Source organism: Pseudorca crassidens, chromosome 9, assembly GCF_039906515.1.
Source record: "Pseudorca crassidens isolate mPseCra1 chromosome 9, mPseCra1.hap1, whole genome shotgun sequence".
NCBI lineage: Eukaryota > Metazoa > Chordata > Mammalia > Artiodactyla > Delphinidae > Pseudorca > Pseudorca crassidens.
In genome coordinates, this window is record NC_090304.1 from 101,351,607 (window position 1) to 101,376,310 (window position 24,704).

Sequence of the window (24,704 nt, forward strand, 5' to 3'; positions counted from 1 at the left end):
GGCAGTCTTTCATGTTACTTTCAACCTAGAGGTTTCCTTATCTGGGCCCTGTACTGGGGTATCGGTTTAGAAGCAGGAGGGAGGGTTCCTTGTTCCCGTTCAAAAAGGCTGCAGAGTTCACGCTTACCCGTGGACACCCTCTGGCCAGGCTGAAGATGGGAAAGGGAGTGATTCCACAGGCAAAACGGATCTCCACGCAGCGTGGATAGCGGTCCCCTGGGTCACCGCCCTCCCAGAGCCCAGCCCCCAGTCACACCTGGAGATTCTGCAAACACAGCAGAGATGCCACCCCTGGGCAGTGAAAAAAGTCTCAAGAGCCACAGGACGGTGATACCTGGAACCTCACCTTCCAGAGCCAGGAAGACAGCTTTCAAAGCAGTGATTTCCAAGGAACACAGTCTTAAAAGATATGCTATCCAAAAAAAAAAAAAAAAAAAAATTCCACAGCCTAATTAGTCTAGGATGAACTGCATATCATATTTTGATAGAGGAGTTTCATAATGTGCATTAGTACATTAAAGCCTCTGAGAAGTCCTGCAGGAAAGAAACCTGTCTCTGTTTAACATGTTCCCCAAATTTATCTTTTTTTTTCAAGTAATGTCTATTCAATTATACTAGTTACACACAAAACACATTTTAGGAAACACTACTCTCAGAAATTACAGTGGCCTACCCCAGCCTCTCCCACCCCTTCCTAAGTGTTTCTCTCAAGTTCCACCATCTTTTACACAATGCTTCTAATTAAAAAGTGGTTTCCTAAATCATTTGAGATGTGGGTGGTTGTGTTTTGAGAAGGCAGCAAGCTCTGTCTGTGCATGACCCCAATCCTATCCAACCCACGGAGAAGACGTGCCACAATCCATGCAGAAGTAAGAGATGGGACAATGCGGGGGTGGGGGTGGGGGAGAGGTTCCTTTACCCCCAAAATGGAGCTGTGGTATCAGGGCCCTGGGAAATGTTCAGACTAACTTTTAGCCCCAGCCCTGAGCCCATCAGGGATGAACTGATTGGAGATTCCTGCTCAGGGAAGTTCATGACCAGAGCTCAACTTCCTTGGCCATGGGACCTCTCTGCTGCCTTGGATGTGACCAGATGAGGGCAGTGACTGTCACACTGCAGCCGGCACGAACTCATTCATTCATGTATTAATTGAGCGCCGACTCTGTCCCAGGCAGTTCTAGATACTGAGGACATAACTGTGATCAACAAAGACATAGTTCTTGCCTTCAGGGAATTCACATTCTAGGGGAAGATTGAGACTGAAGTGAGCTCCTAACATCCCCATAATGGATGAGTTATGATCGCTTCCTAGGACAATGACCTCAAATTTGATCATTCAGAGCTGTGTACAGGAGACACTCAGGTCAAATTCAGCTCACGGTCATGTTTTGTCTGGACCATATATTGTTTTGTAAAATTTGGGGGCCAACATTTAAGTTAGAAGTTTGCACATAAAAATTCAGATTCCTGGTTTCTCTTCAAAAATCGGGCAATCAGGCAACTCGGGACCTATATTCCCACCCGGCTACAGCTGAATGTAGTTGAGTCACTGCCGCCCCCATGATGTGGCCTCCAGGTCGTCATGACAATGGCAACTCATGTGATCCCCCACCGGGAAGGCTGAGGGTCATTTGTTATTGGGCGGCCGCTCCTTGGATGGCTCATTGACTAATTAAGCTTCCTCCTCCCTTTTATTCTTTTCCTTTTTTGCCTTTCCCTCCAATATTTGAGTGGTTTTTTTAAAAAGGACAATATAGCTTTATACGCATTGCTCTATCGAGAGTGAAGGCGGCACATCACTGGTGGCGCAGTGGTTGAGAATCCGCCTGCCGATGCAGGGGACACGGATTCAAGCCCTGGTCCGGGAAGATCCCACATGCCACAGAGTGGCTAGGCCCGTGCGCCACAACTACTGAGCCCGCAAGCCACAACTACTGAGCCTGTGCACCTAGAGCCCATGCTCCGCAAGAGAAGCCACCGCAACGAGAAGCCCGTGTACCGCAACGAGGAGTAGCCCCCGCTCACCGCAGCTAGAGAAAGCCCGCACGCAGCAACGAAGACCCAATGCAGCCAAAAATAAATAAATAAAAGTAAATTTATAAAAATAAAACAATGGTTCCTTTAAAAAAAAACGTGGGGGGGGGGGGCTCTGCACATCCCTGGTGGCGCAGTGGTTGAGAGTCCGCCTGCCGATGCAGGGGACACGGGTTCGTGCCCCGGTCCGGGAAGATCCCACATGCCACGGAGCGGCTGGACCCGTGAGCCATGGCCGCTGAGCCTGCGCGTCCGGAGCCTGTGCTCCTCAACGGGAGAGGCCACAACAGTGAGAGGCCCGCGTACCGCAGGAAAAAAAAGGGGGGGGGGCTACTCTGCCTTTGAAAAAAATTCGGGAGAATATATTTGTGGAAGTGAAGAATCTCGCACCTTTAATTGCAAAGGTACCTGTGTCTGACATCCAGATACCTTCACTCATACATTGCCTGCCTACCTGGCCCTCAGAGGTGATCATGAGCCTTGAGGCATAAAAACCACCAGGTTGCTTGTTATATATGATTAGGTCCCACGACTAGATTTTTCCCAGATTCTGATCAAGATGCTAAAGACTTTGAGAAACATCGCTCTCAGAAAATAGTTTTCAGGTGCCTTTTAGAAGTTCCTTGTTTTATAGCTGCTCCCCTTAACTTCCTTCTGCTAAATACACTACAACTCCCTGAGCCAGTTAATCATTCAGTGAGTATCCACAGGTGCCTACTATGTGCCTGGCACCGTATGGGGGACAGAGGATAATTTAACTTTGCAGAGCAGCCCAGGCCAAAGGTCACAGAGGACTGGTAGAAAGAATGCCAATAGCATCATACTCCACGCACTTCTTTCTTCCTTCCTTTCTTTCTTTTTGGCTGTGCTGGGTCTTCGTTGCTGTGTATGGGCTTTCTCTAGTTGTGGTGAACGGGGGTTACTCTTCATTGTGGTGTGCAGGCTTCTAATTGCGGTGGCTTCTCTTGTGGAGCACGGGCTCTAGGCATGCGGGCTTCAGTAGTTGTGGCACTCGGGCTCAGTAGTTGTGCCTTGCAGGCTCTAGAGTGCAGGCTCAGCAGTTGTAGTTGTGGCTCACGGGCTTAGTTGCTCCGCAGCATGTGGGATCTTCCCAGACCAGGGCTCAAACCCGTGTCCCTGCATTGGCAGGCGGATTCTTAACCGTTGTGCCACCACGGAAGTCCTCCACACATTTCTAAGGTAGCATCTTATTTCCATCCCACATACCAGGCAGATTTTATGATACCACTTTCAAGTGTACCCTATACTTTTATATTTCTCAGTCTCTCTCTCGGCCAATCTCATTTAGCCCCTTTGCAAATTAAATGCATCTCATTAAACCAAAACCATTTAGGACAATGCCCTTCAGGTGTATGCATCTTAGTACCTCTTTCATTTTAAGACAAGTGTTTGATTTATTTTTCATCTCATTACACTCTTTAAAATTATGTGCATCTCATTACATTCAGTGCACTGAGACGACTTATTTCAGGTGTAGACATTACACCCAGTATTACCAGGCAAGAATTTTTTTTTAATTTCATTACAAGCCTGACAATGTATGTGCATCTCATTACAATCAGCCATTTAAGACAATTCCCTTCAGTTGTGTATATCTCATTATACCTTTTCATTTTCAGATTTTTTTCATCTTATTACCCCCAAGCATTATCCAGAGAACTCACTTCAGGTGTGCAGATCTCCCATCCACCTGCTCTTTCGTGAATTTCTGGGTGGTTCTTCCCCCCACAGTACTGCAACATTTTATGATATCAGACTCATGCAAGGCCAGCTCTGCCCACCTGCGGGCCTCCCGTGACTCCTTTGCAGGGAAAGAAAGAGCACTGGCTTCCCCTGGGTTTGACTGAGACTCTGCCAATACTTCCCCTCACACACAGGGACCATCTAAATTCACTTCCTCACCTGCACAGCGAGGGGGTGAGAGGGGAGGGTCTTTAAGTTCCCCTTCGGTGGCTCTTCTATGAAACTCAGTCCCGCGGACTTCTGGGGATGCCTCTCCTCCCTGCGGACGGCCCCAGCCCTGCTGGGGAAGCTGAGACCACATCACTGCCCAGGCCCCCAGCAGCTAGCCTACTCCACTTTTCCTGCTGCCCCTTTGCCTGCATGGCGCTGTGTATGCATGTGGGGTCACATTTTGGAAGGAGATGAAATAACCTAGCTCTCTTGTGACGAAGTCCCCCCAGCACCTCCATGCCCAGGGGCATCTCGTCTCTCTCCCAATTCCCACCTCAGGAGTTCTCTGCAGGGGGCACCTCAGAATTGCTGAGCAGGGTTTTGGAGGTGAAGGCGCCCAAATTCCATTCTCAGTCTGCTAGAGCAGACTCTCCAAGGGTGGGCTGAGGTCGGTGCATTTTGAATAGCACCCCGGAGATGCTGAACCACCGGTTCACCCAAGCCTGATTGCAGAAAAAGCTCCGCGGTGAGTCGCTCTGAGCCGAAAGGGCCTTGTTGCCCTCCGTACCGAACTCTCCAGGAGTCTTTGCACACAACAAGGATCCCAGGCTAGAGTGAAAACACTATTTCTCAGTCCTGGAAAGGGCACCAAGGGTCAGTAAACCCAACTTGCCCACTCCCTGTGGGAACCCCATCCACAGCGCATTGTAAATTGTCACCCACCTTTGCCGTCCACGTCCAGCTACGGGAGCCCGGGGCCCTCCAGCGTTGCATAGATTCACCGGATCCCGCCAACCTCCACCCCTCGAGCTGAGAGCTGCCCTCTGGCGGCGGGTGGAGGAAGCAGTGGTCTTCGAGGCTTACTTCCTCTGCGGGATATCTGCAGTGCCTTTCTCCAACCTCTTGAATTTATCCTCATGACCCCACCTGATCGGATCACGTTGTAATCCTACAGCACGTGAGGCTTCTCTGACTGCGTCTGGGGTGGCCTGTGTGCTTCCTCTTCTGTCATTCTACCTGTCTCCTTGCCAGTGAAAATAGAATCTTTTCTCTAAGTGCAAAAATAAATGTGACTTTTCACCGTCCCTCCTCCACCACCCACCTTGAATGAACCTGCTGAGAAATCAGAATATGACCCAGCTCTGCCTCTTGGTTTTGTCGCCTTGTGCAGGAGAGCCCAGAGGCAACTGGTCCTAGAATCAGATGGGCCACCACTAAGCAGGATTTAGGGAGCCTAAAGGGGGTGGGGGGGGTGAGGCCGATTTGAGGGGAACAGGCCACACCCTATCTTGTTTTGTTTTTGTTTTCAGGTGTTCCTGGTTGCTTCTGGATTGAAAAAATGATGAGGCTTACGAGGCCATAGGGCCCAGTCCTTTCTCTATGTTCCTGGAAGTTTACCAGCAACAATAAAAGTCACAATTTATTGAGCACTTAGCATATATGCTAGATACTGTAAATGATTCAAAAAAAACCCTGGGAGAATTACTGGCATTATTATTAATATCCCATTTCTAAAATAAGGAAACAGAGAAATTAAATAATTTTCTCAAAAATTATTTTGCGAATAGGTAGTAGAGCTGGGATTTGAACCCAAGCCTCAAACCTATGCTCCTTCTATGAGGTAATTTGCCTCCTGAGCTTTGGCTTGATCAGGGCTGGCCTTCAAGGTCAATGGAAGAGACTCCCCTCTTCCCTGAAATCCTCGGAGGTGCCTGCATCCCTGCCCCTGCCTCTGCTTTCCTCCCGTAAGTTTCCCAGATGAAACAGCCTTCACAGACGTGGGATCCAAACCTTAGCTGCTTCTCCCAAGGCAGAGCATCTACCCAGTAGCCCACCACCTCCAGCTGGAACCATTTACATTTTGGGGGGAGGGGCAGGACCTAAGTCCTTAAGAAATTGCTCTGCAGACTTTTCTAGGAGCAACCATTTACATTGTGGGGGGAAGGGTAGGACCTAAGTCCTTGAGAAATTGCTCTGCGTACTTTTCTAGGAGCGGTGCTGCGGCAGGGGGTTGGGGAGATAGTGTTGGGGGAGAGGCCGCTGTTGACTATCAACAGACGGGGACCAAGAACGGGGCAAAGGCAGGTCCATTGCGCCGTTGCTGATGGCTGCTCAGATGTGTCGTAGAGCTGGATGCGAGAGGTCAGGAACTGCTGAGTCCGAGTAATCTGTGATGACAACAGACATCCAAGCCTCCCTCACGTCCAGCCTGTGTAGGTGATTCCTTCCCTCCTGTTCAGAGGGCAAGGCCAGGTTCTTGGGTTTTTTAGGCTCGACTGTTGACAGTAAAACCAGGTTGAAAGATGGAAGGACAAAGAGAAGGGAGCTCATCTCTGGGAGAGAGAGCAGAGAATGGGGCCCAGACGAAGTGGGGAGGCCACTGAGAGCAGAGGGCAGGCCCGGGGCCCCAGGCGTTGTCGGATCAGGAACACTTTAATGGGAAAAACAAAATGGTTCTGTTCAAGGAGGAGGAGAGGAAAGTGGAAATACACTGGACTGGAATGCAGACACCTGGCCTTTCATTAACTCGCTTCATTTTCCTGTTCTCTGACAGATGGGGAGTGGAAGAGAGAATGAAGAGGGGGACACAGGATAGAGGAAGGGGAGAGAGGGAGGGAGGGAGGGAGGGGAAGAGAGAGAGAGAGATAAAGAGAGGAACTAGATGTGCGTGTGTCTCTGGGGTTTGTCAGACAAAGCTGTTATCAAAATGCCAACCAGCTCCTGCCTGGCCAATTTGCATATTCCATGCTGTGCTCTTTGAAGCAGGATGAATATGCATGAGGGCTTGGGCCGGGGTGGGGGGGGAGGGAGGGTGGAGCTGCGAGGCTGTGGGCTAAGGTGGCCCATTGTTCTTTTAAAAGAAAGGCAGTAATATGAAGCCAAGCACCTTCCTGGTAAGCAGAGTGGCCTCTGCGTCCCCTCTCTCATGAAGGGAGGAGGAGAGCAAAGCTCAGGCTCAGGCAGAAATCCTAAGGAGTCTCCTCTCATCCTCCCTGTGCCATCAAGAACGTGTCTCTTCTCCAAGAGCTGCATCTAATTACTCTCCCCTCCACGCATACTAACCGTGGGCGCTGGCCCGGGTGTCACCTCTCCCGGCTCCCTCCCGATTCACGCTTCTGCTGAAGGAGGGCTGGGCCCCTGGGGTGCCCCCTGCTCCTGGCCTTTGGTGAGACCGGAAGCGCTCTTTGTGACGGGGCCGCTGGGGGAGTCCCTAGGACACAGTGATGCTCAAAGCCCCTGGAACGGACTCATCACGCCCGTTAGGACTTGGTTCATCATTCATACTAGAACACCCATTGGGTTGCCCCTTATGATTTTCCCCATCTCTTCCCGGGCCTCTAGCTGAAGATAGTTATACTCCAGATATTATTCCAGTGAGCATGCAAAAGGTTTATTTCATTTTAAAAATCCAACTCATCCCATAAAACTTAGTATCCCAACATCCTTCCCTTTGGGTTTTCTTTTTTTTTAATTTGTTTATTTATTTATTTAGTTTTGTCTGCACTGGGTCTTTGTTGCAGCGCGCGGGCTTTTCTCTAGTTGCGGAGAGCGGGGGCTACACTTTGTTGTGGAGCACGGGCTCTAGGCACACAGGCTTCAGTAGTTGTGGCTCGTGGGCTCTGTAGTTGTGGCACACGGGCTTAGCTGCTCCATGGCATGTGGGATCTTCCTGGACCAGGGCTTGAACCCGTGTCCCTTGCGTTGGCAGGCGGATTCTTAACCACTGTGCCACCAGGGAAGTCCCTTTTTTTTAAAAAATTAATTAATTAATTAATTAATTTTCCTTTGGGTTTTCTTTCTGAGATACCACATCTGTCTCCCATCTTGAAGCAGAGATGCAAGGAAAGGGAATGTGGGGACATAGGATAGTTTGTTTCAATTCTACACAACCAAAGGCTGGCATCAGGCCCTCCGGTGGCATTTCCTCACCAAGGCTGGATCAGATTAAGCTTCGCAAACCCACATGGAGGCCTTTAATTGATGCGGATGCACCTCAGTAAAGGAGCCTGCTGGCCGGACTAAGTCCTACCTGCCCAGGAGGGTGCCCTGCAGGCCCTGGCTCCCCGGTGGCCCTGGCTGAGTGCCTAGCTCAAGTCCCTAGGTCGACTTGAGCTTTGCCGTGGGGACTGACTGAAGTTTGAAGTATCCATCCACCCTGGGACTCTTCCTGGACGTCACAACAGTCCTGAGGGATGAAGACCAGAGTCGGGGGGAGAGACAGTGAGGTCACCTGTTAACCACACCATCCTTGCTTTCTGAGGGTTCAGTCTCCGAGAGTCAGGGCTCCAGCTTTTTACTGAAAGCTTAGTAAAGCGTCTCCAAACGTAACACAAACACCAATTACCTGGAAATCTCGTTAAAGTGCAGCTTCCAACGGTGGGGGCAGGGGGTTGCTGGGCGCTGGGCCTGAGTTTTGCGTTTCTAACAAGTTTCTACGCGTTGTCACTGCTGCTGGTCTGGGCCCCTCATGTTGAGTAGCAAGGACAGAGGAAAGGGTGATGCAAAACCTCGAGACATTGATTTACTATCCCCCTCGGCTCCCGATGTGGACAACAGGAGGGAAACGGCAGCCGCTACTCCCACCCCCCACCCCACCCCCGTCCTGCTAGACTCACCTCCTCTGAGGTGGAGCATCTCCTTGGCACCTGAGGCTTATTTTTAACTGCCAGCAGCTTTGATTAGCTTGTCTCTGCTGCTTCAGACACCTGCTGGCAGGATAAATTGGGGGAAAGGAGTGGCTGACCCAGATCTGACAAATCCAAGGCAGGAAGGAAGGCTCTTGGGAATTCACTGCTCCCCCACCCCCCATAGCTGGCAAAGTGTGAATCGTGCTAAGGACCTCACCCTGCCAGTGGCCCTTTGCCCCTTGGCCATGGCACCAAAGAATGCAGAGCTGCAGGTGCCCCTTTTTGTCAAAGCTCTGGTACTTAGGTCCACATGCTGACCCCTGAGGATTTGCATTGGGTACCTTGTGGTGTTTCCACCTTCCTATAGTGGCCGGGGCTCTGTCCACACAGAAGTCCTGCTCTGTGTAGATGCCTGAGTTTGAGCTGCAGGCACTGGGGTAATTTCCCCCCCTCACCCCCAGGGAAGACTGCTACTGCTCTGCGGCACCGCTCCTAGAAAAGCAGAGGCCCAGGAAGTGAGAGGCAGGGCAACAAGGATGCCTTCTATTGTCACCTGTGTCGATCTGTGGCCTTCTGTGGAGTTGCCAGTGTGGTGAAGCACGGCTTTCCGTGTGGCACACAAACACCAAACTCCTAAGAGGGGGTGCAGATCTAACTGGATAAGAGGACGAGGTGCCAGTCTGACTCCACCACTTTGAGCATCTCTGCTTCTTGGTCTCCACATCCTTCTATCAGGGCAATGCTACTACCTACGTAGGGCTGCTGAGATGCAAGATGATTTGTAGAGGTGACAAAGCTAGTGGCAGGTGCATAGCAAGTACTTGATAAAAGTTTTGTTTTAAGACAGGACTGTGGGAATCTGCAGAGTTAATATCATTCAAGCCAGAAGATGGAAGCCAAAACAGTTCAGGTCGTGGTGAAATCGAGCCCCCTCTGGATACGAGGACAGCTTTCACCTGCTGGCCCAAAGAGGCTGGCAACTGCCTGCCACCAATGCCGGGGACAGCACATGGGAGTCGAGGGCTGCAGGGAGGGCAAGGAGGGCACGCACGGCCAGAGGGTACCAGGGGTCGGTGGGAGCAGTCAGGAAAGCAGCCGGGACCCCCACGCTGGGAGAACCCAGCGGAGCTGATGCCCTCCAGCACCCGGGCCTCCTGGAGTCAACCCGGCCATCCCAACAGGAGGCACCAGCTGCCCAGCCAATCCCCCCGAGCTTCACTTGCCATGCGCTAACCTCACAATCTCCTCTCTGACCAGTAGCTCCTCCAACTCAGCGTGCGGCTCCCTGTAAAACTGTCAAGCAGCTAGATCTTAGGCGTCTGCAGATGGCCTCGTCCTCCTGTCTGCAGCCCCGCCACAGGGCATGGCATGCACACCCACCCCCGGCCCAGCCCTAAACACCGTGTTGGCTGCCACGGGCCACGAGCATCATGTGGTTGCAGCTACACATCCTTTCTCTGGAGGTTTGTACCAGAGGGCCGAGGGACACCACACGCCAAAGCACATGAGGAATATTAATTAAATGAAGGTTTATTTCAAAATTAGTCTTAGGGTGGAAGCTGTTTTTGAGGGCTGGAGCCAGACTACACCATGAGTGGCGACAGCGTCTACCTCCCTCCGACACAGGCAGAGAGGAGGTGACGTCACCAGCTCTGCCCCTCGGTCATGCATCCAATGGTTACTAGGACTAGAAGCCAACAGCAGAGGACCCCGCGCATTTGCTCATGTTTAATCCAGGTTAAGCTATACACGTTTAAATACACGGCGGAGGCTACGTGGTGTCATGCAGTCCCTGCGGTGGGATGACTCTTGCTCAGTGACCTCCGCAGCAAGGCTGCTCCCAAGGGCAAGGTTAGGTAGGACAGAGCACTGGAAAGAGAAGAGGAGAGAAGGGATGTCAAAGCAAGTGTGTGGCCAGACCTGCCAGCCCGGGGTGTCCGTGGCCGAGAGCGGTCACGCCAGCCTCTCGCCTGCGTCCTGAGCAGAGAACTGCCCCCTTAGAACCAGGGAAGGATGGTGATCACGTGTCTTCCTTCCAGAAGGAGGAAGAGCCAGGGATAGGCGATTGTTCAGTGTAATGATTAACTGCACGGTCTCTGCTGCCCATTTGCTTGGGTTCACATCCTGGGTCTGGCTGTTACTAATTCTATGACCTTCGGGAAATAAGTTCTCCTACCTGTGCTTGTTTCTTCATGTATACAGTAGACTGTGCCTCTGCCTACCCCACAGGGTTGCTCAGAGGCAAATAGAAAGTGCTCAGTAAATGTTAACTAGTTTTATAAATTCACTGACATTTCAGTGGATCGTGAGGGGTAAAGTCTAGCTCTCGGGCTCCCGGACTTATAGAACCCATTTCTACACACCTCCTTTGAGTAATGGGATACTCTTTTAAAACCTTTAAGAGTCAGAAGTTCTTCCCAATGTTTAGCCTAAATTCATCCTGCAGAAATTTAATATTAATCTTTCTGAGCCTTATGGAAACAATACAGCTCAGAGGTTCTAAACTGAAGTCCACAAGCCTTTGGAAGCTGCGCCCAAGGTTGTGCCTGTGGAGCAAAACCTAATGAAAAACAAAATCTGGACAATGAATGACCATTGATGGAGAGTGTTACACAGTCAATGTTTGTGTCCCCCCAAGAATTCATGTTGAAGCCCTAACGCCCAGTGCAGCTGTCTTTGGAGATGGAGCCTCTAAGGAGGGAGGGTTAAATGAAGTCATATGAGTGGGGCTCTGATCTGCCGGGATTAGTGTCCTTGTAAGAAGAAGCAACAGAGCGCTCTGGCACTCTCCCTACACACACAGAAGAAAGGCCGTGTGAGAACATAGCGAGAAGGTAGCTGTTTACAAGCCAAGAAGAGAGCCCTCACTAGAAACCCACTTTACTGGCCCCTTGATCCTGGACTTCTACTCTCCAGAACTGTGAGAAAATAAATTTCTGTTGTTTAAGCCACCTGGTCTTCTGTTTTCGCAGCCTGAGCAGACTAATACAGATATTAATATCCCCCAAAGAAAGACAACCAGGTAATAGGTCTCTTAATGGAAGTTTACAACCATTGATAACCTAAAACTTATAAAAATTTTGTGGCCAATTGTACACTGAGCTCTCTGGCCCTGCCTGGTCTGGTCTGGTGTGGATGATCTGAATGTGATCAGTCCTCTAGCTCTACTGGGCAACAGGAAATACAAAAGGTTGAAGAACATATTAAATGAAACTATGAGGACAAAACTACTGAGGAAAAGCCGGAATGAGGAAATGCTATGGGGCAAATAACCTGGTTTCTCTAAGAAATAAAATACAAAGAATGAGAGAGAGGAGGGAAAGGGGAACCTATATATATTAAAAGAGATTTAAGAGATACATTATGCAATTGTAATGTATGGACCTTCTTTGGATCCTGATTCAAATAAATAACCTGAAAAAAATTTATAGGAAAATCAGGGAAACCTCAACACTGGTTGGGTAATCAAAGATACTTTTTTTTTTTTTTGGCCACGCCATGAGGCATGTGGGATCTTAGTTCGACCAGGGATTGAACCTGAGCCCCCTGCAGTGGAAGTGTGGAATCTTAACCACTGGCCAGCCAGGGAAGTCCCTCAAAGATACTTTTACATTTTTTATTTTTCTAGTTGTGATCATGATATCGTGGTTATATTTTAGGAATGTACATTGAAATATCCATGGATGAAAAATATATATAGTGGTTGGTATTTGCTTCAAAATAACATGGAAGAGAGAAGTGATATAAATGAAAACTAGATTGGCCAGGAGTTAATAATTGTTAAAGCTGGATGTTAAGTACATGGCAGTTCATCATACCGTTCACTCTACTTTTATATATATTAAAAATTTCCATAATAAAAGATGAAAAAAAAAGTTATGAAAGGATGTAGCTAATCATGACTCTAGTTTGCTGCCTTTCAAGTAGTTGAAACTGTTAAAGGTATCCTCTGGCTTTGTTTTTGCCAACTAAATAGCCCAAACCGCAGAGAACTTTCACAATAAGTCTTTTGTTGGTTTGGCTGCTTTTTGTGTGGAGTCACTCTGGTGACTCGGGGGTGATGGAATCTCCTCCTCAGGCCTCCTAGCAACATCCAAAGGCGAGGGCCTCCCCACAATTGTCCACTGAGTTCCCTGGCCCTGCCCGATCTGGCCTGGCGTGGATGCCCTGGGAGGGCTGCAGTGCGGGTTCCACGTGTCTAGCAGGAGTCCTGGGGGAGGGGGCCCTAGAGGATGCTTCTGCTCCCAGAGCCCTGGGCCGCTCTCACCTTTTAAAATGTAGTCCGTCAGCAAAGTGGGCACCTTCTCATTATCCTCCTTCATGGCAAAGAGAACTGGAGAAGGAGAGAGAAAGGAGCTAAGATGCATCAGGGCATAGGGCTCACCTCTGGGGCCAGACAACCCACCAACCCAAAGTGAGCGAGACAGAGTCAAGGAAACAAGACATTCACTGAGTACTGAGCAAAGTCTAGAAGCCTCTGGCAAGAGTCAGCATTCAGCCTGCTGGGGCGGGGAGGGGGCTGCTGGGAAATCCATCAAAAGAGTCAGGGTCGGGGCTTCCCTGGTGGTGCAGTGGTTGAGAGTCCACCTGCTGATGCAGGGGACACGGGTTCATGCTCCGGTCCGGGAAGATCCCACATGCCGCGGAGCGGCTGGGCCCGTGAGCCATGGCCGCTGAGCCTGCGCGTCCGGAGCCTGTGCTCCGCAACGGGAGAGGCCACAACAGTGAGAGGCCCGCGTACCGCAAAAAAAAAAAAAAAAAAGAGTCAGGGTGGCCCTGTGGATGAGGTGACTTCTCTTTTATCCTTTACTTTTGGTGTGTGTGCTCATCTATAATTTCCACATCTCCTCCTAAGTATGTATCTTTAATGATCATAAAAATAAACAAAGCAATTTAAAAAAGGAATCAGCTTTCAGATGCAATCCAAATGTTAAGAATAACAGCTGTCACGTCACCGAACCACCGATAAATCTGTCCTTAAAGACATTCTATTCGTATAAACAGATATTATTAGCAGAGTTCTCACCTCCAGTTTATTAACTGCAAATGAATTTAATTTCACAAATATTTTCTACTCTATGCCCAGTACAGCACTAGAATTTGTGGAAATGCAAGCGTATTAATGACCCTCAAGGAGCTTACAGACTTCTTGTTGAAACGGGATATGACCTACACCTGAAGCAAACAATAGGGAAGTGAATAAAGCCTAAAGGCTTTTTATAAAAGATTTTAAAATAGATTTTTCTGTTATTAAACTAGGAAGCATCTTCTCATATTCACGATTCATGTTGTGGAAGTCAGCTTTGTAGAAAATCCTTCAAGGAAATACCTGGACCTTGCTTATACTATCAAAAAGTGAGGGCAGGGGTGGGCTATCCAACAATAGAGTCATTCATCAGTGGATGCCTTAAGTAAACTATGGTGTATGTAATATATACACGGTCTCATACAGCTTCATGAGAGATGAGAGCGATCTCTGTATACAAGACATACTTAAGAATGAAGAAAGAAGGCTGCAGAACTTTATGTATTAATTTTAAATGAGTAAATAATACATGCTAATATTCATAGAAAAATCTGGAAGAATGTGCATGAAACCGTAAAAAGCAGATACCTTGGAGTGTGAGACCCCGGGCGTTGTTCCCTTCTACGTGATATCTCTACAGTGTCCGGTTTTTTTCCATGAACATGTATTACTTTTGGCAAGTGGAAAAAACACTAAAGATCAGCTGGCCCTGATAGCTGGGGTCAGGAGGCAACCATTACAATGGAGGGACCCCCCAGTCCATTCCTAGGTCCTGTTTTCCATTGATTACTTCGCCTCGTTGCAAGTCAGGGTCATGGAACTTGACTCCAAAGCTCAGGAGTGGGTGAGGAACAGAGCCTGATGGTGGCATGAGTCTGTGGCCAACTCCAGAAAAAGACTGGACCTCAGGCCATCCAGGCAATGTTTTCTTTTATTTCTTCCGTATTTTTAGACATGGATTCATTTCGATGTAATAGGCTGAAAATACTTTGCAACTGAGCACGAGCAGACTAAATGCTGCCCACCAAGAAGATAGGTGTAAAAATACAATAATTGCACTCAGTCAATATGTGACTAAGGTGATCTCCAAAATCCAAAATTTATATAAATTGCCCAGTCCCCGGAGCCAGTCTTTGGCCTACATTCTTTTTTTTTTTTTTGCGGTACGCGGGCCTCTCACTGTTGTGGCCTCTCCCGTTGCGGAGCACAGGCTCCAGACGCGCAGGCTCAGCGACCATGGCTCACAGGTCCAGCCGCTCCGCGGCATGTGGGATCTTCCCAGACCAGGTCACGAACCTGCGTCCCCTGCATTGGCAGGCAGACTCTCCACCACTGCGCCACCAGGGAAGCCCTGGCCTACATTTTTGACTCAGGAGTTGGGGAAAGAGGAGTTGTTATTCACGAACCCATACGGGGATGTGCCCAAAAAGAGAGCTTTCATAATCTACAGGAGAATTGGTATTCAGGAAAGTTGGCAGTTTTATTTTTAAAGGGATAAAATATTGGAATGTCGTACGTCCATATGACAGAAGAGAGAGCCATAAAAAGGATGTTAACCAAATGTTAACTGATGTGACTGAAATCATGATATGAAATTTTATAGCCAGTATAATCCCAACCATATGGAAAAGGCATAAAATACTATGGCTGAAAAACACCATACAGTAACCACAGTGAAGGGGACAAGAAGTTACTTATTTTCTTTTGTTCACATTTCTATGTTTCCAAAGTATTCTAAATGATGGATATACTCTAGCCCTAACTTTTAAAATGAACTTGAAATGTATAAACAAACCCAGTGTTTCTTAATTAAAATGAAAGGATTTCACACTGAATTCCTGAATAGGTATCTGTAATAAATTTATAGCTCTTCCTTTTTTAAAAAGAGCATGATAGAAAAAAAAGAGCACGATAGAGTACTCTACGTATATCAACCTTCATAATTTGTCCAAATTATTTTCCAAATGCTTACTCCTTGTGAAAATACAAACAGCTATAAATGTCAGCTCGTTTCTATCTGCTTCCGTTAAAAAAAATCTTTGTGCATATGTATGCAAATAAAGGCGCTCCAAATGAGTTTAGAGGAAGCCGATGCACTTTGAATTTAAAATTCCAGATTCTCAAGGCCGCAGTATCTATTGATGTAGGCAAGATTTCCGTTTACCAGAACCTCCTGCTTTAGTTCTCCAAAAACGGTAAAAATGAAACCGTTTGGGCACTTTTAGCACTGGGCCCAGGAGGTATCTATCTTCCTCAGCCAAACAGCTGAAGCTCCTCTTCCCATTCCCTAGGGTGTCAAATAGCCCTGCAGGGGTCCATTCCCGCCGAGGCAGCAGCACAGCAACGGGCTGCGGGCTGCGCAGCCCGGTTAGTGTGTCATTCAATGCAGTGCACGGTTGCCAGGGAGATGGACGGTCTCGTGATTCACTGAGCCCGTCCCCACATCTCAGCCTAGGATTTTTCTCTTCCTAAAAGAATCAAGCTGACACTGAGGGCTGACACCACGTGCCCCCCGGCCCTTTGCGGGTTGTAGTGTTTGATGTCTATAAAGAGATTTTGCCTCCAAAAGGCTCTTTATCACAGGCTGTTTTCTCCCATAGCTCAGAATGTTTCTTAATATTACTTAACACTAGAGTCAGAGTGGAAGAGAGGAAGCAGTCATTGCCTGGAAGGAAAACCAGACTCTATTCTCTCTAATCAGCCTTACCCCACTCAAGAAACCTTGCTTCTCAGTAAATACAGCCAGTCCCTTAGAAGGAGCTCCCTGCCTTGGGGACGCGAGGCAACCTCAAGCTTCAGAAGAGAGAAATGGCAAGGCAGAGAGTGCACAGCCTTGAGACCTGTGGATGAACCACAGAGAGCCCCTGCACACCACTACCACCCTGCCACCGCCCCAGCCTCTTCCACCAGCTCCTTTTCTCTGGCAAGTCTCTTCCCTTACAGGAACCGGGAAAAGACGAGGCAGCTCTGGGTATCGCTGCAGAACTCTTTAATTGTACCCCGTGCTGGGGACGTGATGCAACGGTGTGGAGCACATTTTGACCCATAGAAACTGCTTTGGGGACACCTCCGGACTGAGATACCACGGGTGCAACTCACAGGGTGGGAGGGAGGGAAATGAGCCCCTGGTCTCGCTGCGAATGGGAGGAACTCACTGTTTGTCAGCATCTGGAGATCTTCCACCGACGGGGGCGAGGCCTTCTTCTCGTAAGGGATGACCGTGTTCAGGTACTAGAAGACAAGCAGGGTGTGCAGCATGTGAGACAGAAGTCCGGCCCCCGGGGGCTGAGATACGGTTGACAGCTTGCATGGGGATTGGACTTTTCTCTAAAAAACACACTCCGTCAAATTTGACGTTCTCGACAACACCCATGATGATGTGAAGGACTTTTTCCTCATTTTTGGAAAATGTCTCTTTAAAAGTAAGACTTTACCATATTAGCCAGGCAAAATGTCCTTCCACTCCAACGGATATATTCTGACACTAGAAACTTTTTGATTATTTAGGAATCCTGGTGAGCTTTTTCTCCTCCAGGCTGAAAGCAGACAACATTCTAAGGGGGTGGGGGGTGATATTTTCTTATCTTCTGCAGTGCAACTTGAGAATGAATGGTTTCTCTTCTGTCAAAATGACTGGTGAGAAAACCTCAACCCTGCCCTGGGTCTGGGATGTTGGGTTTGCTCCCTCTGCTGGAGATGAGGTGCTCCTACAACAAAATCATCTTAGGGTCCAGTGGGATATCAAAGAACACCGGCCAGAGAGACCTGGAAGGTTCTGAGGGAGCCTGGGCGTTGTGAGTGAGAAGAGCTCTAGACCAGGAGGCCTGTGTTTCAGTCCTGGCCCTGCCACTAGCAGCGTGGCCTTGGGGAAACGCCTAATCTCTCTGGGCCTTAGTTCTCACTGCTGTGAACTCAGGGGAGTGAGTTAGATGTTCCTAAAATCTCTTCCCAGGCTGTAGTTCCAGAATTCTAACACTTAGGATTCAGCTACAAATATGTCTAAAACATACACAGTTTTTGTGCACAATCTCAAAGGTGTCTAGTGACAAACTGGCCTTCTCTGTTAGACTATTATGCATTGCATGAGGGCTGGACCAGGGTTTCCTCATCTCTGTACTGCCCTAAGCAACAGAGCCTAGCACATGGCAGGCACCTGAGAGCCAGAAATGCAAGCCACTTCTCAGGTGAGAAGTGATTGACTAAATGGAGCTCAACGGGAGACCCCCGCAGCGCGGGTTACAGTCAACAGGGCAGCTGAAGTGAAGAGGCAGTCTTGGTGGGATTGGCTCACCTGGTGGCCCAGTGTGGCGGAGGTAATGAAGCTCTTGGATGGGATCTTTCATGAAGTGGATTCCCCTTTAATGCATTTTGTTCTGAAAACAACTGAACTCATAGGTCTACAAGTAGTGTTGAGGTTTTTTTTTTTTTTTTTTTTTTTTTTTGCGGCACGCGGGCCTCTCACTGTTGTGGCCTCTCCCATTGTGGAGCACAGGCTCCGGACGCGCAGGCTCAGCGGCCATGGCTCACGGGCCCAGCCGCTCCACGGCATGTGGGATCCTCCCGGACCGGGGAACGAACCCGCCTCCCCTGCATCGGCAGGCGGACTCTCAGCCACTGCGCCACCAGGGAAGCCCTAGTGTTGAGTTTTAAGTTTTTTCCAGGCCCTCTCATATTAAAGCTCAAAAAACTTTGCCTTTAAAAAGACACTTTCTGTTCCTCCTTAGAATGGAAGAAATTGTTAGGACATTTCCCCCTGCAACCTGGCCCCGTGCAGGGATAATTCTAGTGAATCAGCATCCCCTGCCCTGTCGGAGAGACCAAGTTGCAAGAATCTGGGAAGGAAGCTGGGAGCAGGGAGATGGGTTGTACCTGCTTGTCAGTTCCTGAGGGGCCAAAGGTCTGGCGGATGCCGCTCTGCAGGATGTTGGAGATGCCTTCCATGCTGAAGCGCTGGGGAGGGGGGGGACAACGAGACTCAGAAGGGCAAGTGCTTCCTGCTCATATTCATTGCCCCAGGGACACCTGTGTCCTCCCTAAGCTACCTGGACCCGTCAGCTTCCACACTGTCCCAGATCCGGACCCCGATTCTGCGACTAGAAAGCAAAGGTAAGACCTGGGCTAAGAGACAGGCCAAAATTTCAGCCTGAGCTTTGCAAGAAGCAATAGCAGAGTCTCAAAGACTCTTATCTGAGTAAGTGCCTCGGGCGATGAGACCCCACCCCCCACCCCCACCCCACCCCCACCCCCACCCCCCCCCCCCCCCCCCCCCCGCACTCCTGGGTTTCCTCATTTCAGCCTCCATTGTGTGCACAGAAAAATAAAGCAGCAGAGGGAAACTTGGACAGATGAGGATGAAAATGTCTCAGGGAAGAAAAAAAAATGCCCAGCCATTGGGAAGGGCAGGTGTAAAACGACTGTCCTCATCTGGAAAGATTTTTCCAAAATGCATCTGCCCGGGCCCAATTCAGTAGGTCTGAGAGGGAGCCCAGGAAAAGGTATTTTGAAAAAGCTCCTTAGCTGATTCTGCTGAGCTTCCCTGATGGAGAACCACTGGTTAGAAGAATCTGGTCAATATCACTAGGCGTCATAATGTTCCATCCGGAAACACTCTATGGACATCCTAAAGAGATGAGTCAGGACCCTAAGCTGTGCTGGTAGCAGGCTCGTCCCAGGGCACAACTCCTTTCAATCCTAAATGCTTTCACCCCACTTTTTCAGATCTAGCTTAAGAGAGCACACGCCATAGTCACTTATTTTCCAGTGTTACATCCTGTCTCCTCCAGTTAGACCGGGCGTCCTCTAGGGGGGCAGAGGACACGAGTGGGCTCTTCTCCCTCTCGTGGCCCTGCTGTCTGCCAGGGTGTCCTTGCTCATTGTCACGGCTTAGGACAGGTCTGTCTAGGGTCACGGCAGGGCTTGTCCCGGGACCTGCAACGGGGAGCCCGGAGGCGTGGGTGTGCTTTGTCCTCGTGCCGGGCTGTCCTCTTACCTTGAGTGGCATCTGGCTTCCCTTCTCTATCCGGCTGCTCTGCAAGCTCAGCCCTTTCTCTTTCCGCCTCTTCTTCATCAGTTCTCGCTGCTCCTTCTGCTTGTTCTGCACCTCGATGAGCACCGTGATGAAGGAGTTCTTCACTTCCTTCTCGAACTCCAGCTCGTCCCGGCGGGCCAGCTGCTGCACCAGCTCCTCTGAAAAGTCTCGGATGGCGCCCTCCACCTGGTCCAGCAGCTCTGTCAGCTCAGACCCAGACATGTGCCTCAGTCCTGCAGGGGTAGACCATCCTGCAGGGTCACTGCATCAAGCCCAGCCCACTGGAGAGGCTCCCGGGACCCTGGTCGCCTGACAGGTCTGGAGGAGACCCCCTGGCCCCAGACAGTTCCTCAAAGGGCCATGACAGACCTTCACAATTTAGGGGCGTGCCAGCAGGGAGAGCCAGTTATCGACTGAGGAAGAGAACATCATCTCGGGGAAATGAAGGAGGGAGGAAAAACAGCCCCCAAGGACTGTGGACTCTGTGGACTCTGTCCACAAAAACGTATGTGGGCAGACATGTGGTTTTTGATCCCTTGTTCCATCTCCCTATTTCTCCTCTGTCTCTGTAATATTCCTCATGTGAAATGGGTCAAGAATTGGGGGGAAAAAACATGATGAAGGGGTTTGGCGTCCGTGCTGAGGAACAATAGAGAGGTGGTGTTTATTCCCAAAACCTGATCAAGACACAGCCGACAGCAAAATAAACAGAGCGAACTGAGGCCTTCTTTACACCTACTGTCCTGTGTCGCGGTGCACGTGCCCAAAAATACGTGAAACATGTAAAGATGGGCAACACGTACAGAAAAATGAAGTCTGGCTTGTTGGTACCAAGTCGTCTGCTACTGTCAGAGAAAAGGAAAGGGAACCTGGGAAGACGGGACACCGATCACTTTGTTTTAAACTCTTGTCCCCTAAGACTTCTTCACCTAAAGTAGATTCGGGAGCATATTTTTGAATGTGCCCCTTCCTAGTGGCATCTTTTGTTTCTACATCAGAATCCATTTTCCTTTCCCTTTCCGCTCCTGCTCTGCTGGGGGATTTGCTGACTTAGCTCAACCTTCCCCTTTAATTTCACTCTTTGGAGCTGTCCTCCTCCTTCTGTTTTTGCCATTTCACTCTGCATTTCAGCCGTTTTCCCGAGTCTTTTGCTGAGCAGTTCTATGTGTGGGACCTTTGTGTGTCGGAGAATGGCCTGATTGGAGCTGCTGTGAATGCAGCACCAGGGCCAAATCCACTCCATCCCTCCCAGCGGATTCCTTCTGCTGCCATTGCCCTGCCTCTGCTCTTCAGAGCCACAGGGTTTTACTTAGAGGGTGCAGTTCTTCAGATCACGCCTCTATTTTCACCACTATTCTAGTCTATGCTTGGACCTTTATACCCTGACCAGCCTGCCTTCCCTCTCCGTCGTTTATAAGTCCCGTCACCCCCATTCGGATCCGCTCCCAGGGAACGTGTCCCCTCCGGCCGCCTAGTTACCACTATCCCCGCAGATGGATGAATTTTATACTCAGTTTTGCCACTGCTGTTACATCTTTTAATTTCACGCTTCATCCACCTCTTTCTTTGCAGGATCATAATTACCACAAACCTGTGTCAGAGAGTTAATACGATACACAGATTAAGAGTGTGGACTCTGCAGTTAACCTGCCTAGTTTCAAATTTTGACTCCACCCCTTAAGACTTGAATGTGACACGGGGCAAATATGCATTAAAAATAAAAGGTTTAACAAACTCATGAAAGGGTGCTCAACATCACTAATCATTAGAGAAATGCAAATCAAAACTACAATGAGGTATCACCTCATACCAGTCAGAATGGCCATCATCAAAAAATCTACAAACAATAAATGCTGGAGAGGGTGTGGAGAAAAGGGAACCCTCCTACACTGTTGGTGGGTTTGTAAATTAGTACATCCCCTATGGAGAACAGTATGGAGGCTCCTTAAAAAACTAAAAATAGAACTACCATAGGACCCAGCAATCCCACTACTGGGCATATACCCTGGGAAAACCATAATTCAAAAGGAGTCATGTACCACAATGTTCACTGCAGCTCTATTTACAATAGCCAGGACATGGAAGCAGCCTAAGTGTCCATCGATAGATGACTGGATAAAGAAGATGTGGCACATATATACAATGGAATATTACTCAGCCATAAAAAGAAACGAAATTGAGTTATTTGTAGTGAGGTGGATGGACCTAGAGTCTGTCATACAGAGTGAAGTAAGTCAGAAAGAGAAAACAACAAATACTGTATGCTAACACATATATATGAAATCTAAAAAAAAAAAAAAGGTTCTGAAGAACCTAGGGGCAGGACAGGAATAAAGACGCAGACATAGAGAATGGACTTGAGGACACGGGGAGGGGAAAGGTAAGCTGGGACAAAGTGAGAGAGTGGCATGGACATGTTATACACTACCAAACGTAAAATAGATAGCTAGTGGGAAGAAGCTGCATAGCATTGGGAGATCAGCTCTGTGCTCTGTGACCACCTAGAGGGATGGGATAGGACGGGTGGGAGGGAGACGCAAGAGGGAAGAGATATGGGGATATATGTATACGTATAGCTGATTCACTTTGTTATAAAGCAGAAACTAACACACCATTGTAAAGCAATAAAGATGTTAAAAAACTAAAATAAGAGGCTTGATTCTCCCTGTTGAAAATAAGGGAAGAGACTTCCCCTCTTCCTCACCTCCCTTATTTTTGTTGGTTTTTTTTTTTTTGCGGTACGCGGTCCTCTCACCGCTGTGGCCTCTCCCGTTGCGGAGCACAGGCTGTGGACGCGCAGGCTCAGCGGCCATGGCTCACGGGCCCAGCCGCTCCGCGGCATGTGGGATCTTCCCGGACCGGGGCACGAACCCGCGTCCCCTGCATCGGGAGGCAGACTCTCAACCACTGCACCACCAGGGAAGCCCCCCTCACCTCCCTTTTTCTTTCAGAATCTCTCTCTGTTTTTCAAATATATGTGCATCATTTTAATGGCTAAATAAGCCACTGGCCAGTCTCAGGACTCAGATGTGCTTCCTCAAGGACCTGGGAGCCACTGCTTTGAAAAGTCATCCCCAAGAAAGAAAACAGGGGCCTAACTTGCCACCTGACTCTAAATTGCAACATTGTAATGGGTTGTGTCCAGTTAGCTGTAGACACGGGTTAGATTTCTTTCCAGTTTTGCAATCCCTTTAGTGGGTTGACTGTGACATGCATCAATTCAATAATGAAATTGTTTTCATTTTCTCAGAAAGAAAACCTCTACTTCTGTGGAGAGGTTTTCTGGGTGGGGAGGAGATTTTATTTCTTAATTATATTTCTGCAACGGTGGCCTTGGAACAAGTCACTTACCCTCTTGGAAACTCAGTTAGCTCAATCCTAATGGGGTTGGCACAGGCATGAAATGAGATTATGCATAGAAAGTTTTAGAACAGCGCCTGGCCCTCCAAAGCTCTCCAAAAATACGAGCTCTTATTATCATTACCATTTGTAGGTTTGTTCATTGATTTCACGGTAGCATCATTGTGAATAGTGGGTTCAGATTTCCTCTACTCGTTCTGCTTTAGTCTTGTTCTTTGGTTTGTTTTACCGTTGTTTTCATTTTTAAAAAAGTTTTATTGGATTATAGTTGATTTACACTGTTGGGTTAGTTTCAGGTGTATAGCAAAGTGAATCAGTTATACATATACATATATCCACTCTTTTTTTTTTTTTTTTTTTTTTAGATTTTCCCATATAGGCCATTACACAGTATTGAGTAGAGTTCCTTGTGCTGTACAGCAGGTCGTTTTATCCTTTTAATCTTGCTTCCTCTCCCAGCAATGCTTCTCTCCTGATGTCCAGTAAGAAAGGTATTGCCAACTCCCTAGATCCGAGGTTCTCTTAGTGGCGTGTGAAGCATGTGCCCTGCCTGGCAGAGCTGAGTTTGTCCTCCGTGAGCCCGCCCCCAGAACTCTCACCTTCGTAGGACCAGTTGTTGTTGAAGGTCTGGGTCAAGGCCTGCATCTCCTGCAGGAGGACCAAGTCCGCCTGGGAGGAGGTTTCTCCCCCATCCTCCTCTTCTAGAACATCCTCTTCCTCCTCAGGGTCTGGGGAGTTCTGCATCATTTCCTCAATCTCCTCAATCACCTGGAGAAGGTACACAAGGGAGTGCTCACTCTTCTCTGCTGCAGGGACATCCCAGCTTGAATTCTGATCAGGGAAGGATGTTCCTAATTTGCTGTCTGTAAAATTCCTAAAGCAATATTGTTACTTAATAAATACTGGATAATAATAAAACTAGATCTGACCAAAGGCTTACAAACACTCTTTCTTTGATATAAAATCCTCTCTAATGTCAAACCTCTTCCAAGAACATCATTTAGATGAGTGCTTTTTTGGGAATAAACTGCTCTTTCAGGAAATGAAGCAGAGCTTCCTGGAAGGGAACATTTACTTCAATTTTCTGAGCACTTTCTTTCTAAGTGGAAAGACATTTTATCTACCCAACTCAAACACAAAATCCAGTCCATTCATTGCGATGATGCTTAAGATGGGAAAAAAACCAAAGTGTTCGTAGGATAACTCAAAATGGGGAGTTGCTTTTTTACATAGAGGAAAACAGCTCTTCCTCCAGAATTCACCTGGACAGGAACTAAAGCTGCCCAACAAAAGTGGAAATAAAGATAATGACATAATAAAAGGACAGGTAGGTTCTGGAGAGCAGAAAATCGATAAGAAACCCATCTGTAATCTAGACTCTTGTAGGGGACAGCTCCTAGAAGAGAGAGTAAAATTAGATAACTGCCAAGAGGAATAAGGCTGAACTACTTTGTACATTAATTGTTTACACATAAAGGAAATGGAATAAGCAAAGACCACTTCTGAAAGAAGCCATCCATGAGTCTGGTCAGAACAGTGCATCTATATATTTGTCTGTTCTCGATGCTGTGATGGACTCCATCTCCAAGGCCAACTGGTCTTTGAAGTGGGCTCCTTTATGTTAGGCTGGATCAAAGATAAAGGCACTTAGGTCCCCTCCTCTGGAATAATTTCTATTTTATTCCCAAGCTTTCCCATCTCCACTCACAAATTT

The 24,704-nt window shown here is 48.4% G+C and overlaps 1 protein-coding gene across 3 annotated transcripts in view; it reads right to left on the bottom strand.

The window, feature by feature from the left end:
- Positions 1 to 10,088: 10,088 nt before the first annotated feature.
- The window catches only part of FEZ1 (fasciculation and elongation protein zeta 1), a 40,360-nt gene continuing 25,744 nt past the window's right edge, over positions 10,089 to 24,704 (bottom strand). For all 3 annotated transcript variants that reach the window (XM_067751472.1, XM_067751475.1, XM_067751474.1), the window contains exons 5-10: positions 23,590 to 23,758; positions 19,592 to 19,863; positions 18,472 to 18,552; positions 16,758 to 16,833; positions 12,844 to 12,909; positions 10,089 to 10,445 (exon numbers count right to left, since the gene is read on the bottom strand). In XM_067751472.1, coding sequence (XP_067607573.1) covers positions 10,429 to 10,445; positions 12,844 to 12,909; positions 16,758 to 16,833; positions 18,472 to 18,552; positions 19,592 to 19,863; positions 23,590 to 23,758 — 681 coding nt within the window. In that variant the 3' untranslated portion in view covers positions 10,089 to 10,428. The remainder of the gene's footprint in view (positions 10,446 to 12,843; positions 12,910 to 16,757; positions 16,834 to 18,471; positions 18,553 to 19,591; positions 19,864 to 23,589; positions 23,759 to 24,704) is intronic.